The 14,665-nt window shown below is 39.9% G+C and overlaps 1 protein-coding gene across 10 annotated transcripts in view; it reads right to left on the bottom strand.

The window, feature by feature from the left end:
• CIT (citron rho-interacting serine/threonine kinase) overlaps positions 1–14,665 on the bottom strand; it is a 67,574-nt gene that overhangs the window by 35,885 nt on the left and 17,024 nt on the right. For 6 of the 10 annotated variants that reach the window (XM_038152447.1, XM_038152449.1, XM_038152450.1 and 3 more), the window contains 8 exons: positions 10,039–10,144; positions 9,030–9,173; positions 7,581–7,700; positions 3,851–4,021; positions 3,548–3,607; positions 2,948–3,001; positions 1,661–1,801; positions 1,170–1,295 (listed from right to left, as the gene is read on the bottom strand). In XM_038152447.1, coding sequence (XP_038008375.1) covers positions 1,170–1,295; positions 1,661–1,801; positions 2,948–3,001; positions 3,548–3,607; positions 3,851–4,021; positions 7,581–7,700; positions 9,030–9,173; positions 10,039–10,144 — 922 coding nt within the window. The remainder of the gene's footprint in view (positions 1–1,169; positions 1,296–1,660; positions 1,802–2,947; positions 3,002–3,547; positions 3,608–3,850; positions 4,022–7,580; positions 7,701–9,029; positions 9,174–10,038; positions 10,145–14,665) is intronic. The other 4 variants (XM_038152448.1, XM_038152451.1, XM_038152452.1 and 1 more) reach the window with 1 other exon arrangement.

Here is a 14,665-nt window from a genome sequence, read left to right as displayed (position 1 = left end):
ACTTTTTTCATAAAATACTTTTGTACCTCTCCAACATTCTGTTAGGACTCCATGGAAACTATCTATAAGAAGAGCTAAGTATATTCCATGGTGTAAAACAATTACATGATATTTCTGCCTTCCCTTCCACTTTCTCCTCCACAGAGAACATAATCAAAACCAAGGAACAATCCCCAAATATATACAAGAGGCTTATGAAACAATTCAAAGTTTTACACTATTTCTATACATGAAGTTGGCTCTCTGCCAAGCACAACCATCGTCTCCCACTTACCATGCACTCCTGCTATCAAAACAATTTGAAAGGAACAGCACTACTAAAGAACTGATTCTACCTTTTCTTGACAGTGCTCAGCATACTGATGCTAAAGTCTATACACTCAGAACAAGCCTGGGTCATCTGTTGACTCCAAATATGTTTAATTTTACATTTTCATTTGGCCTTCCTCAGGTGTGTCTCACCTTGAGATTACTATCAGTAAAACGTAATCCTTTTTTTCCTTGTCGTATTGGCAACACACAGAGAAAATTCATGAGGAAGGCAAAATAAATTTAATTATTCCAGTATTAAATTATGCTTTCTGTCCCAGGGAAGCAAACATATTAGAAACACCCTCTGCTCGATTCACTAGAGACTGACATACTAGCTCGCCTTAATAGTTTTAACCAGGAAGGAAGCAAGAAATTACCAACAGAGAAGTTATGTGGGTGCACAAATAACAAATATCTTCGGAGATGAACAGTTTGGATGACGAATTTCTCTTCACTTCAAAATGTAAGCACTTCTAATAGATCTGACCTCTAAATTCCTCCGCAATTTACTTAAAAAGAGAGATGTTTTTGTTGTTGCCATAATCTGCCCTCAGAATGTTTTACCTCTGAAACAATCATGAGGTAAATAATCTAAATATTACTGTATTGACTGAAAAGTTTTCCCACTGAGATGACTCCAGCTTTGAAGCACTATTGAGACTACAGGCACAGGAGAGAGTTTGTAACTAGGGGTGCAAATAGTATTTGAATACTTAAGCTTTCTGCTGGTACAGGAAACAAATCCCTTTACTCAACAATTTCCACCTTATTCAATGCAATTCTACATCTTCTGATTCTTCCCTACCCCTTTCTTACAAACTCTTACCCTCGAGGTTTCATTTATCACCTCTGCTCACCAGAATTTTTTCTGCCATCTGTTGAATCTGTTGAGATTTAGTTTGAATATCCTCTTTTAGGCGGTTTTCTCTTCGTTCCACAGTCTCTAATCTCTTCACTTGATTCTCCAGAGAATGGCGCCGTTCCTGCAGAGCAATTGTGAGCTGCTGGTTAGGCCACCCAACTCTGCATCAGCACAAAGCAAGGAGTAGTTTCTAGAGAAAACAGGCTGAAGCAGTCAGTGTAAGGCTGGCTTTCATATTTTGAATCCTCATCACACCCCAAATTCCCCAGGCTAACCATATGTCCTTATCCACTCCTCACTGAAAATAAAACCCCTCAGTTTTCCTCAAAGAAATATGTTTCTTAATTAAAAATGGCTTAATGTCCAACAGCACTTTCCCCGGAAGAATTACTACAGGAATGCTGTTCAGAGCCACCCAGGTGACAGTTCCTAAACCCAGAAACATCTGAATAACTGATTTACTCTGGACAGACAGTCTGCACTCACCTCTGCTTCAAGCAATTTTTTCTTCATGCTTTCATTAGAATCTTCCCGGTTCTGCAGTTTCTCCAGCTCCTTCTCAGCTCTCTCCTTTGCCTGACGGATATTCTGCAGGAGCTCAGTTGCCTCCGAGCTGGCTTTCACAGCCTGAAGGTCAAGAGAGAAGAAAAAAATATTATATGAAAAGCACGCACAAAAATTTGGTGGATAAAAGGTTCAGAACTTCAAGATGGTCAACATTCTCAATAAAACCACTACAGAACTTTGGTTGAACAGTTTAAATTAACATGTGCATGAGTCCAAATTTCAACTTTCAAATCATAATTTTGACTTCTATTTCACACAAAAAAATAAAATCTAGGATACACGCATTTGTCTTGCTTTATTGCAAGTTACTTGACTCTACATACTGAAAGTGAAGTCTATCTCAAATTCAGCCCAAGTTCTTTAAAAGAACTCAGAAAATACTCTTAACTGAAGGACAAGGAGAATAACCTGTTGGCCTACAGATAATTCTTTGGCATTAATGCAGGTAGAAAAGGAGACAGACAATTAGAATATGATTGTTTTGAAATATAAGAAGTACTATTTCTATGTAGTTTTGGCCTCCGTATTCATGATCATTAACCCTTGAAACAGCCCTCTCTCAGCAGTTGCCAAGTTTGAAATGCTCAATCAGGGGATTATTATGACAACCCCTTTCTTTCCTGCTGAAGGATTCCAGCAAGAGAAGTTCCCTGACAGTTCTTACAGTAACACCTGAAGTGCCAGACTGACCACAACAGCGAATCGTAGGTACTCTGCACCACTTTCAGCAGACATTGATAAGGTGTTTTAATTCTGTTGTGAACCATTCAACATTTTTGCTGTGAAGATCCTGTGAAGAACTGAACTGTCAAGTGATTAAAGCAGATTATACTGGGAGACTAAAGCAAGTCCAACATGTGTTTTACTAGTGAGCTAAAACCAGCTGAACCCTTCTTCAGAAGCAAGGGAGCGGTGCAGTGGCCAGAGCATACCCAAACAGGCCTGTAAATGAGAATTTCTCCACACTACTCCAGTTCTGACTCAGCTTCATTTGTAAAAATAAACACTGTTGACATGTCTCAAGAGCCAAAAGCATATTGAGAGCACCAGTGATTTCAGATACCAGCTCCCACCCCCTTTTCCTTATCATCCCCCATGCTATGACTAATTCTATTTTTGAGGGTAAAGCAAAGTGCATCCCTCCTCTTCATTAAGGTTTCACTGGGAAATCTTGTGAAAAAGTCACTTTCACCACCCAGTCGTTACCTTTGTCAGCTTTTCCTGCAGCTCCTGGATTTTGGCTTGCTGCTCTGTATTGATCTATAGTTAGATGAAAAGATGGAGGGAAAGAGTCAAAACAAAAGAGGAGAAAATGCTGTTTGCTTATGATACCATATTTGTTTTAATTTGCTTCCCAAAAATCTTGGTTTCCCCCTGTAATTCCAACACACCAAAACACCCCTTGGCAAATCCATTCCCATTTTGCTGACTTCCAGTTGATTTAATATTTTAGTTACCAAGAAGACTGTTCAGTGTGAGAACACTAATTCTTTTTGCTTTTCACTTGCTGTTCTTTCTGAGTAAAGAAAACCCTGATGTACCCCCAGCCTGACTCCAAACTCGGATGACACATAACAGCCTGTCTTTGCCTGGCTTCTCAACATAATCCATTAAGAACAGGTTATCCAGAGACAGCTTTAGATCAAATAAGAGAGAACAGTGAATCACACTAAGATGTCTTAAAACATAAAATGAAAGGAGGTGGGGGCTGTGAGGCCATGCATGCCACTGACTAGCCACAGTTTGGTTTCTGTGCAAAAAATGAAAGACCCAGAAAGCAAAATCTAGAACACTGAAGTACCATACCTTTTCCAGTTTGGAATACAACTCTCCTGCCTCATTTTTTCCTTGATCTTTAACCTGTAACTTAAATATAAAATACATGAAAATCTCAGGAAAAGCCAGGCTTCTATCCAGTCATCACCTCATGCAATTTAAACACCAGCAGTTGCACAGAGTAGAAATCACATCATGAAAAACATGTTGTGTTAGTTGTACGAACCACGCTAATCTTTGAAGGGCACACCCACAACTTGTGTGTGCATGTGTCAAGCAGCACTAGATATTCCAGCGAGCCTCAGTCCCCCTCTCCCATGAAGCCTACACTACCTTTTGCAGTTTGTTGTGGCATTCGGCAGCTTTACGTTTGAATTCCTCGGCCGCCAGGCGGGACTCCCTCAACTCCGACTCGTAGAGATCGCTGCGCCTGCGAGCTGAGATCAGATCCTCTTCCAGCTGATTCATCATCAGCCTCATCTCTTCTACTTGAGCTTGGTATTCCTGTAGTTGGGGCGCAAGGGAAGGAGAAGGGATTACAGTTTAGAGGCAACAAGGGAAATGCTTGGAGCAGCAGATTCCAGAATACTGACTGCAGGCAAGAGATGCACTTAAGAGCATGTAGAAGAAAGGTAAAGTACAAAAAAACAGTGAAAACTAACTAAAATAACATCCATGGTGTTCTAGTTTGAGTCTTGCCACTTTCAACTCAATACCTCAAAATCAAAACATTGACTGTTTGAGAGTGCAGGAACACATACATACATCTACATACAAATGATAAAAATTACTTACATTTCTAACTTCTGAAACAGAAATGTGCCTTTGAGTTGATGTCTCTACTAAATGCCCAGATGCTCCCTCAAGATCTATTTTCTCAGGCTGATAACATGACAGTTATCACAGATCTGCACAGCTTGGGTAAAAGGAAAGAAGGAGAAGCAGAGGGGTAGCACACTGTGGCTTGCAGCCATCAGATTTCTCTTGACAGAGTTAAAAAGGATCACACTGCTCAGTATGGGAGACAACCTAAAATCAAATATTATCTTAGAAAAACTACCTAAAACTCACATTGCTCATAGAAGATATTTGCCTATACAGGCAGAAATAAAGATTTCCCGTGTAGGAGACAGGGCATTTGGAAGGGGAAGGTGGGAGAAGAAAAGAACATTTGAATTGACTATCTCAATGAGACTGGGAACTCAAACTGAGACTAGCTCAAGAGATTGCTTCACATATTTTCACTGTAAGAAATAATTTAATTATGTTTAGCATTTACTAAGTCCTGCAAGTATGCATTGCATAAAATTCCACTAAAGCAAAAAAAAAAAAAAAACCAAACTGGAAAAACACCAAAAAGCCCTCTCCAAAATCAAAGTATTTTTTACAAAGCTGAGAACAAGTAGAAAACATGCACATCAAGAGTTAGGAACAAAGATTGTGAAGGACTGACAGTGGGGGAGTCTATCTTTCTTTCCATTTGAATATCTTACAGTATGCCCGGCTGCCCCCATATTCAGAAGATTAACTGTCTTGTGACACAATCAGGTTTGTCATCGCTCCCTCCAGACAGGCAGCTGCCTTCAGCCCGATGAGGGACTGCTGAGCACTGACCCTGATGGCAGCCCCTCATGCTCCAGCATGGAGAGCTTATGCAGATGTTGAAAGAAGCCAGGCCTTTAGCAGATTGCTTTACTGTCCCTTACAGGGAGCAAAGAATGCCTCTTTGGCTTGTAATCCCAAAACTGGCTCTCCACTTTGTAAGCCAGACAGAGACCTACTCTTTCCAGTTCATCTCCTATGCAAGGATAATCTTATTTTCTTGATGGAAAAAAAATAGAGCTTTTTTCCTAGTAACTAAGAATGTATTAACTCAAATATTCTTTTTATACAAATACATCTGTGAACAAAAAAGGCAGAATTGTTTGAAGGAACAAATGTTCTGCTCAGAAATCATTTGTTTAGACTTCCTAAAATACTGGGCTTTTATATCAGCAAACTTGACCAAAGAATTAAAGGTATTACAATAGTTGCCACCGTTACAATGAGCATTTGGGAAGGGAGGAAAACAGGGAGGGAGAAAAAAAGAAAGAAGAGGAGATAATTAGTAATATTTCTGGTTTTCTTGTTTCATCACATTTGCAAGACTGTCTTTGAATAAGTCCTGAGATAGATTAGAGGAACAGGCCACACCACTCAAGGCAACACAGAACAAACCTCTGCGATATGCATTGCTCAGAGCTCTAAAATACCAAGAGGTATTTAGGCACAGATTACTAGACAAGTTCAGGGCATGTACCTGAAGCAAATCACATCAGGGAACTACACAGACATGAGTGGGGCTTTCAAAAAAATTCAGGTTCTGATTAGTTGCAAGTTGGTCTGTTAGTACAGTTCTTCATCAAATAACAACCAGAGCACAGGTTAAGTTAAAATAAAACAAAACAAAAAAACAAAACAAACAAAAGAACCCCCACAAAAACCCCAAACAAACAAAAAAACCCCAAACACACACCCCAAGCAAACAAAAAACCCAACAAACCCACCATGCTCTTCTATCCAAGTACCTGAGGTTAAATTGAACCTACAGCCTTGCCCTGAAAATATTAAATGCCTGATTATTGAGTTTGAAGATTCTGATTTGCTGTTGATTTGACTCATTCTCTCTCAAGCCTCAGGTTTCCTACAGCAAAACTCTAAGGGTCTCTTCCAACTTCCAGCTCCCCTTGACTTAAAAGTCATGGTCCAAGTTTTTAATAGCCAAGATCCACCTGCTCACGTGAGTCAGCACAAATCTCTAAGCAGTTTTGGTTGCAAGGTTCTGGCACACGTGTTTCAGGGAGCTCAGAAGGCCACCACAGACATGAAAGTCTGCAGGACTCATTTTTTGAACTAAGCAGCCTCTTTATGTCATTGTGAATCTTCACAAGCCAAATTAAGAGATTCTGGGACAATGTGTTTGATTAAAAATTACTTGTATTATGTTTCCTCTGTTACATGTGTCTGTACTGCCTAAGAATCTGTAGATATTTAAAATTATCAAAAATGTTCCCCATTTCTGCATTTAAAGCAACTTTGCTAGCAAAGCACCAGAAGAGAGAGCAAGGAGCTTTAGATCCCTTGTATTACATAAGAAAACCACCCAGAAGAAAGCTAGGGAAAGTCTGTGGAGGCCAGCTACATCCAGAGGGTTGGGGTTGCATTTCATTACTTTTTACGTAAGAGCTACTCATGTCTGGAGAATTATTACCAAGGTTTCAAGGCTTCCTTGTCTCAGAGACTTTGAAATGAGTCAGTTAATGTTTGCAAAGTGTTTTGAAGATGAAAACCAACAGATAATTATAAAGAATTGTTTGAATGCTGTAGCAAATTTCAATTTCTTTTTCTCTATGTTTTTCTCAAGTATGTTGCTGTTAATTCATAAAACTGAATGGGTTCTCCCTTGCAATGACCACATTTGTCACAATGTTTTCATTTAATTTTGACCTTTTTTTCCTTATGAGCAACTATGAATTAGTGAACTTTCAACATTCTTTGGGTGGAAAAGAAAATTATTAATTTCTACTTCGCAAACAGATCAAATCAGGAAAAGAAGAGTTAGGCAACACACATCCTATTTTGAAATGCTATTAAGCATTTTAAATGGTAAGATAAAGAAGAAAATTTTTTTTAAAACCAACATAAAATTCAGGTCAGCTCAACTCTCTCCCAGGTGAAGATTCATTAACTTGTGACATTTCCATACCTTAACCATTTGAAATGGATAGGTAATTTCTAGTGCAGCATGTCACTAAAGCATTGTAGTCCTAAACTGGCTGTATAGACAAAGTACTTTCAGGACTAGGAAAAGAAAAAGGTGAAGTTTGGAGTTCGTGCTTACTTGCAAAATACACAAGTGGAATTTTGTTGCTTCCTGTATTGTTCAGGAACCCCTGTGAAATCACACAGCTTGGGAGTTATCACAGCCTATCAACACCGAGCGTAATCCTGGCACCAGAGCTAGAATGTGCCAAGAAGGCCTATTTGTGGGCAGCCACTCTGCTCCCCAAAGAAGCAGGAATACCTGTTCTTTGATCTCTTGCAGTTTTCGGCTTTGCTCTCTGATATCATGAAGTAGCTGTAGTGCCTTATCATCTTCCTGAGACACCTCCATCCGTGCCTGCTCCAGGCTGCGCTTTAAGCTCTGCAGAAAGCAAAATGTTCAATACATAGGCTTTGGTTTCTCAAATGGTTGTGTAATGAAGATCTTTAGTTACACAAATGCCTCCTTAAATGCAGTGAGGCATCAAAAAAATGGAGGCAGCAGTGATGGAATCCTAATGAAATTCATGGCCAGTGCTGCTCCTATCTGAACAGGAGCAGCCCGTTTTACAAACACTGTTTACTCAACTTAAATCTTAGTTCAAATCTCCACTTCCTCACATCAGGTTTAGAGACAAAAACCAAACACAGATCACAAAAGGCATCTATTATTGACAGCATTTATCTATATTTTATCCAGCACTATTAATTCACAGCCTAGATACAATCCTTCAACTTCCTGTTACTTACATTTTTCTTGTTGCTGTTAAGCGAGCCAAAGGCTTTAATCATTGTTAAATTTCTGTAAGGAACAGAAGAGCTGAGTCTGCATCTCACCACATGCCTTACCTCCAAATTTGGAGTCACCAGTGGAGTGGTGCTCCTTTTAACTGAGTGTTATTCATCAACAGGAAGATAAAAACTGAATTTTCTTTCTTTGCCTAGTAGCATTCATATAGGAAAATCACTTGGCCCCGGTTTAAGATGTCCTCCCCAACAAACCAAGACATCAGAAATGGTTTTCAATTCTCTGGAACACAGTATTAGCTGCATTTTTGTTCTTGGTACAAGAGAGGAAACATAATTGTGTACCTAACTGAAAATACAGAGACTATCAACTAGAACGAAAATATCCTCACTGGAATATTGCCAGTGACAACTGGGCAGACATTCCAGCTCTCATGAAAAATGATCTTTGAAGGCATGGCTTTACAGCCTCATTTTTATATTCTACCTGAAAAATAGCACCTGTCCTAGACCTTCCCTGACACTGTGCTGGGGAACAAGGATGGGTCTGAACTCAGGACACCACAGATGGAGGCAACACCACTGCTTCCTAATCCTATTTGCTCTTGAAGATTTCTGTCTAGGCACTGATTAGGCCCCATCCTCTTCCAGCTAAGAAACCTTCAAGAAGCACAACCCAGGCATGTTCTAGCACAGCCAGTAAGACAAACATCACAAAGAGTTTCAGCAAGACCAGGACAGTAGTCACTCCTGCACGATCTAAGCACATGACCATGAAACAACATCTGAATAAAACTACCAATCAAGCTTGTGCAAACACTTCAGGGCTCCATGTTCAACAGATATCCTCTCACATAGTATTTTCTCTCCATCAAGCACCCCACTGAAAGCATGATGGAAGAGAAAGACAAAGACCACCAGATTTCAGGCCTTCAGAGCTGAAAGGACTGGTGTAAGGGCTCACACTGCATTCTGTGATATAGGTGGCCAGGTCCTGCTCCAGGAGGGATCGCTGGGTCTCAGAGGCTTTCAGTTCCACCTCCTTTTGGCTAAGTACAGCCTCCACCTCTGACACTCTCCGGTGCAACCGCGTCATTTCCTGCTCCATCTGCAATAAATATCAAGAGGTTATAAAGGGGGGCTTCAAAAGCTTTCTGCTACTTTCAGAGCTCTCTTTGTAAGGAATTTGTCTCCAAGAGACTTCTAGCTATGTTTCGCAAAATGCCGTTTAAATGCCGATACCATTGTCTCTGCTCCAGGAATGCACAGTTCTTCTTAAGGACAAAGTAGTAAGTCTAAGTCACCCCATTCATTCAAGCTGCTTGTTCATATTCAGTCATTCTTCGAACCCCAGTTAGCAAAGAAGACACAATCATTTTTCACCTGACTTGCAGAGATGGGTCACTTTAACCTTATCCCAAATCCATGCTGGACCAGAAGATGGTTTCCCCCCATCTCCTTGTCAGGAGCAAATGGTCAAATCCAGAACCGAGGGAGAAAAGTAATGGAACTCTCATAAAAGTCTCAAAACAAGCAGTAAGCGTTAAAGGACTCCACCAGGTTCCCTTTATTGGAGCACAGCAACTGTTACAAGACGTTCACCATAAAGCAGTGACGTGACAACAGTTATATAAGCAGGAGCTGATGAGTGAGGAAGAGCCCTCAGAACAGTACTGCTGTAATGTGTGTCTGATGAAGAGGCAGGGCCTGCAGGAAGAAGCAGTCGTCTGTGGCACGCTGAGAAAAGCACTGTTTAAAATCCAGAGCCGCTTCTTGTTAAGTTAAAAGTATCTACAGCAACAGCATGGCCTAAATTCATCTCCCTTTGTATTGGACAGGAAGCCACCTCTCTGAAGGAAAAGCACTTTGCCCACCACGAGTCTGGATGATCAGCAGCATCTGACAGATCCCTGGACATACAGTGGTTGCAGATTCCTGGAGCAATGGGTGTGGCCAATCGCATAAATAAATACCTTGTGACACTTGTCCTGGGCGTCTTGGAGCTCTTTGCTCTTGAGAAGAAGTGTCTTTTCCATGGAGCTGACCTTGGCTGGGGAATCCACACTTGAAAAAACAGATCTAAAAGAGCAAAGCCAAACAGCACATGAATATGGGCAAAAGGTACAGAAATCTGATTTATGCAGCCTCTGTAAAGTCATTGGGTACTTACTTATTCCAGGATAAAAGAAACGTGATTGTGCAGCAATCACAGCCTAACAGCCATCATTGCAGATCAAACGTACCATAAAAGCTAACGACACTACATCATTATTAAATAATCCATGTGTACTTCTAGTTACAATATTAATATTTTCCATCGGTGGCTATGTCAGAGTGCAAAACAATAAATCACAGCAGCAGTTTTGCATGATTTGTAGGGATTTATAGGTGCAACAAAAACAGAGCATAAAGTCAACATAACCATTTGGACAGATAACAAATTTTCAGAGAAACGCTTTTTATTTGGTACGTTATTTTTAGACAGGTTTTTAAATAACCATCAAAGTATAAAAGCCCTACAAACTTCAACAAGTCATAATGTGCACCACAGGAAGAAAAATTTAATATTCTTAGTTACATTCTGTGAATCAAAATGGAAACTTCCCTAACCCAATTCATATGATCCCTACAAACCCAATGAATATCAATATGATTAGTCACACTGCAGAACTTCAGAGTTCCACTTACAAGTAATTTTTTTTTCCTGAGACACAACTGTACTGTTCAAAACAATTTGACTCCAGAAGCCAGGGGAAAATATTTACTTGTTCTTAAGCTTTCAGTCTAATTGGGACTCAGCATTTAAGTAGTTTACCATTCCTATTAGTTTAAATTTATTTTAGAAAAGGATAGGAAGTCACCTGATGTTTAGGAGCATATTTTTAGTGCTTTGCCAAGTCTTAAATATGCAACTTGCAACCAAAAAATTAAGTACACACATCAAAACACAATTTTAAAAATCACATTCTCCCTTGCATAAAATGATTCAGACTAGAGACTCGAGCAGTTAATGATGGAAGCAGTGTTAACTGATAGATGAAAAAGCAGCAGTACAATGAAGGTGCTAATAAAAGATCACACAGGCTGCCCACACGTTGCTTTCTGCTTCTCCTGGCCACAGTTTGGTGTGCAGCCAGTTATCCCCACGGAGAGAAAGGAGCTTTGAGCAGCTCTCTGCATAGAGCCAGACACCCACACACAGCAGCACAGGCTCCTCTCAACACCAAGGAAAGTTTCATTCCATCACCACCATTTCCTGAGAAAAATCTACTCCTTAATCCAACTGGATATGCAGCAGAGGCACAGAAAGATATACATGGATTTTTACAAAAATGCAGCAACATTTCTGGATCCAACAGATCTTCAGCACCACCACCTTGAGCAGTGAGGAAAAAACTGTTTTAATATCAGCAAGCAAACACAGCAAAAATCCACCAATGCTGCCTTGAAAGGTCAGGTATTAATATATCTCTTCAGAAACCTGATATGGAAAAACTTAGAAGAAAGAATCCTGCATGTCAATGATAGAGATATGATCAGGACTTACTAAAAAAAAAAAGTTCAAAATTAATGCTTTTCTACAGCATTCCTTTAGCCCTGGTGCAATCAATCTGATCTGTCAAATTACCATGTTTAAAAATCAATTTATAAAGCATGTCTATACTCCTACAGAGAAAAAGCAACCATCTGAGAAAGATGCATATTAAATCCCATAACAGCTGGGTGTACAAACAAGGCTAAAAATGAATAGTTGAGAAAAGCAGTCTAAAAATACAAATTAAAGCTCACATTAACTAAAAAAGACACTAAGGAATCTGCTTTCAAATGTTAATCAAATATATGTAAATAGCTGCAAATATGTACTGAGACAAATCTAAAAATCTTCTTTTAATAAAAATTTAGTTTTACAGGTCTGAACTGTATTGGTTAAAGCAATCTATTTTTTTAAATTATAGTTTCAACCTTTACCATCACTTTTTTACTTCCATTCTTTTCAGATCTGAGGCATTTCCTAAGAAAACTGTGGTCAGTTCTCACAGAGCTGGTTTTATTTGTGTCTTCTACTCCACCTCCTCAAAGGAGCTAATTTTGTCATTTTTGCTTGTTTATTTTATTTGCTATTAAAAGAATCGGAGCCTAATATTACAGCCACCATTTTGCATTTCAAAAACTTCTCGTGGTGAGCCAGCTGAGAGCATCCCCAGGCACTGCAAGGCAGGCAGGAACAGGAAGGATTCAGTGAAGGAAATGAAGAGCTCTGCAAAGGGTAGGAGGTTCAGCCAGGTGGGATGGGACAGAGCACAGGAGACTGCCCAAGCTTGGATTTCATGAGGTGACTGCAGAGGGAGCTGCTCCTCAGGGCTGGTGTTGGCTTTGTAAGAGGAGAGAAGACTGCAGACACAACTACTATCTTTCTTCCCCATCCCTGTCCAAAGTGAGGAAAAGATTCCTTAAAAATATATGTGCTGGTGACACGGTGATTTTCCTGCCACAGAAACAGTACATCTTTTCCCCAAGGGAAGCTGATCTCAGTTAGCAGTGGACACACAGTTTTTAGGAGACATGCTCTCCCAGTAATTCTTTCCTGTGTACAAATTGTATTAGAACAACTTCCTGAACATCCATACAACCTTCAAAGTATTAGAAAGGGGCAGACAGAGGAAATCAAGAGAAATGGAATACTGGCTAATCTAATAAGCCTTGTCATGGTGATAGAAGCTCTCATCAGAGCATGACAAGGTGGAAAATACCCACATTTCTGGGGCACTTATATTCCTCCTCAGTCAGCATCATTGGAGAAATTAAATGCATACAATCCAACATCAAAAGCCATGATGCAAAGCTATCATTCGGGCTGGGACCATCTCAGAGTATTTCATTTAATTAACTGTTACATCTGGATCAATTCTCTTAGCCCAACAGAGCAGTTTCTGCTGTTTCCTCTTAAGTGTGAAAAAAATTATTAACAAAAGGTAACGAGCTCCATCAACAAAAAAATTGCAATAAAAGATTTTAAAAAACCCAAATCCGAGTCTAAGTTTAAAAAAAGCCAAACCCAAGAGTACCAAGCTCTCATAGCACTGGCTGTGCCAATTTACTTTACAGAGAAGCAATGCCTGCATGACTAAAAACCAAGTTAACTTAGAGCTGACTAGTGATTTCACAGCTAGATCAGCAGCGCCTCAACCAGCAGAATGAGCAGAAATAGTGCTGCTTGTGTAAAAGCTCCTCCAGCCCTAACGTGGCTGAGATGAAGAAGAAAAAAGCATTGCCATGGGAAAAGCTCCAAGCTGATTCTTGGTATGGGATGCACAAGGTATCCAATTTGTACCTTGTGCATCCCATCACACCTTGTAACTTCCTGTGTCCTCTCCTGCCACTGTCCTAAACCCCCAACTCACCTGTGCTTCCTTCTCACAAGGATTGGCACCATCTGTCCTAATCCTGGCCCCCACACAACATGCTGATAATCTCATCCCCCATCCCTCATGCTCTATTCTTTTTAGCATTATACTCATCTGTACCTTCCACCCCCTCGTAAATGCTTGCTCAGGCCTAAAAAAAACCAACCAAAAACAAACAGTGATACCATCAATCTGTGAATAGAGCTCGCTGAAGCAAAGCATATTTTTGGTATGCTCATCCTGTGCTTCCTCTTTCATCTATCTTTGGTGAAAGAGCTTACCAGAACCCAACAAACTGTTGGAAGAAATCAGTAGAAATCCTTCTTTTTGGAGGAATGGCCCATTTTAACTCAGTATTTTATAATGACAGTCACAAATCCATACCAAATTTTGAAATTAAAAAACCTCAATCCCAGTAACCCAAAACAAACCAGGAAAAAAAAAAACAAGAAACAAAAATCTTGAGAAACACTATTTCTTAGGACCTTGGAGAGAGAATACAGGGAGGCAAAATTTTGCATAATAGACTATTTTTTAATTAGGCACTTATTTTTTACTAGGTGTTTTGATATATTTAATTTGGTATTTATTTTTATTAGGTATTTATTTTATTAGGTATTTATTTTTATTAGGCAGTTTGGTATATCTGGTTAGCCCTGTCTTTATAACATATTTATCTTATGCTTCTGCTAGTCACCTGCAAAAGATAAGAACAATTTTCTTCCACCACTTGATGCATATTTTTGGCAGTTAAGGGTTTCTGTCACTTGTTCTAAGCACTGGAGATCAGCCATGGTTAGGGACAGGAAGTAAGGTGGGGCTGGCTTTTAATGGAATTAAACTCTTGGTTGCCTCTTATCTTGTCACAGTCACATGCTTGCAGCCAAACCAGCAGCCAGATTTGCAGTCAGACAGGCTTTTCTCCCCCACATCCAGAATTCAGAGGCCATGATGAGAGGAGTTAGCTGGTCCTTCTCTGCAGCCTCAGCCCAGCTCTTCTCAGAGCAGATTTAACTGAAACACTTTGCTAGTACAGGAACCCACAACTTAAGCAATGCTCTTGATTTCTCCTGATTGCTTCCTAGGACACATTATTGCCGTGCCTTTTGCATTTTTGATAAATCTCACATTTGTTAGAGGGACAAATTCTTCTCAAACCTCATGGCATGGGGCAGCAGACAGAGCACTGTAATCC

The sequence above is a fragment of the Motacilla alba genome, chromosome 15 (assembly GCF_015832195.1).
Source record: "Motacilla alba alba isolate MOTALB_02 chromosome 15, Motacilla_alba_V1.0_pri, whole genome shotgun sequence".
NCBI lineage: Eukaryota > Metazoa > Chordata > Aves > Passeriformes > Motacillidae > Motacilla > Motacilla alba.
Note: the sequence above shows the minus strand (reverse complement) of the source record. Positions and strands in the feature narration are given on the sequence as shown.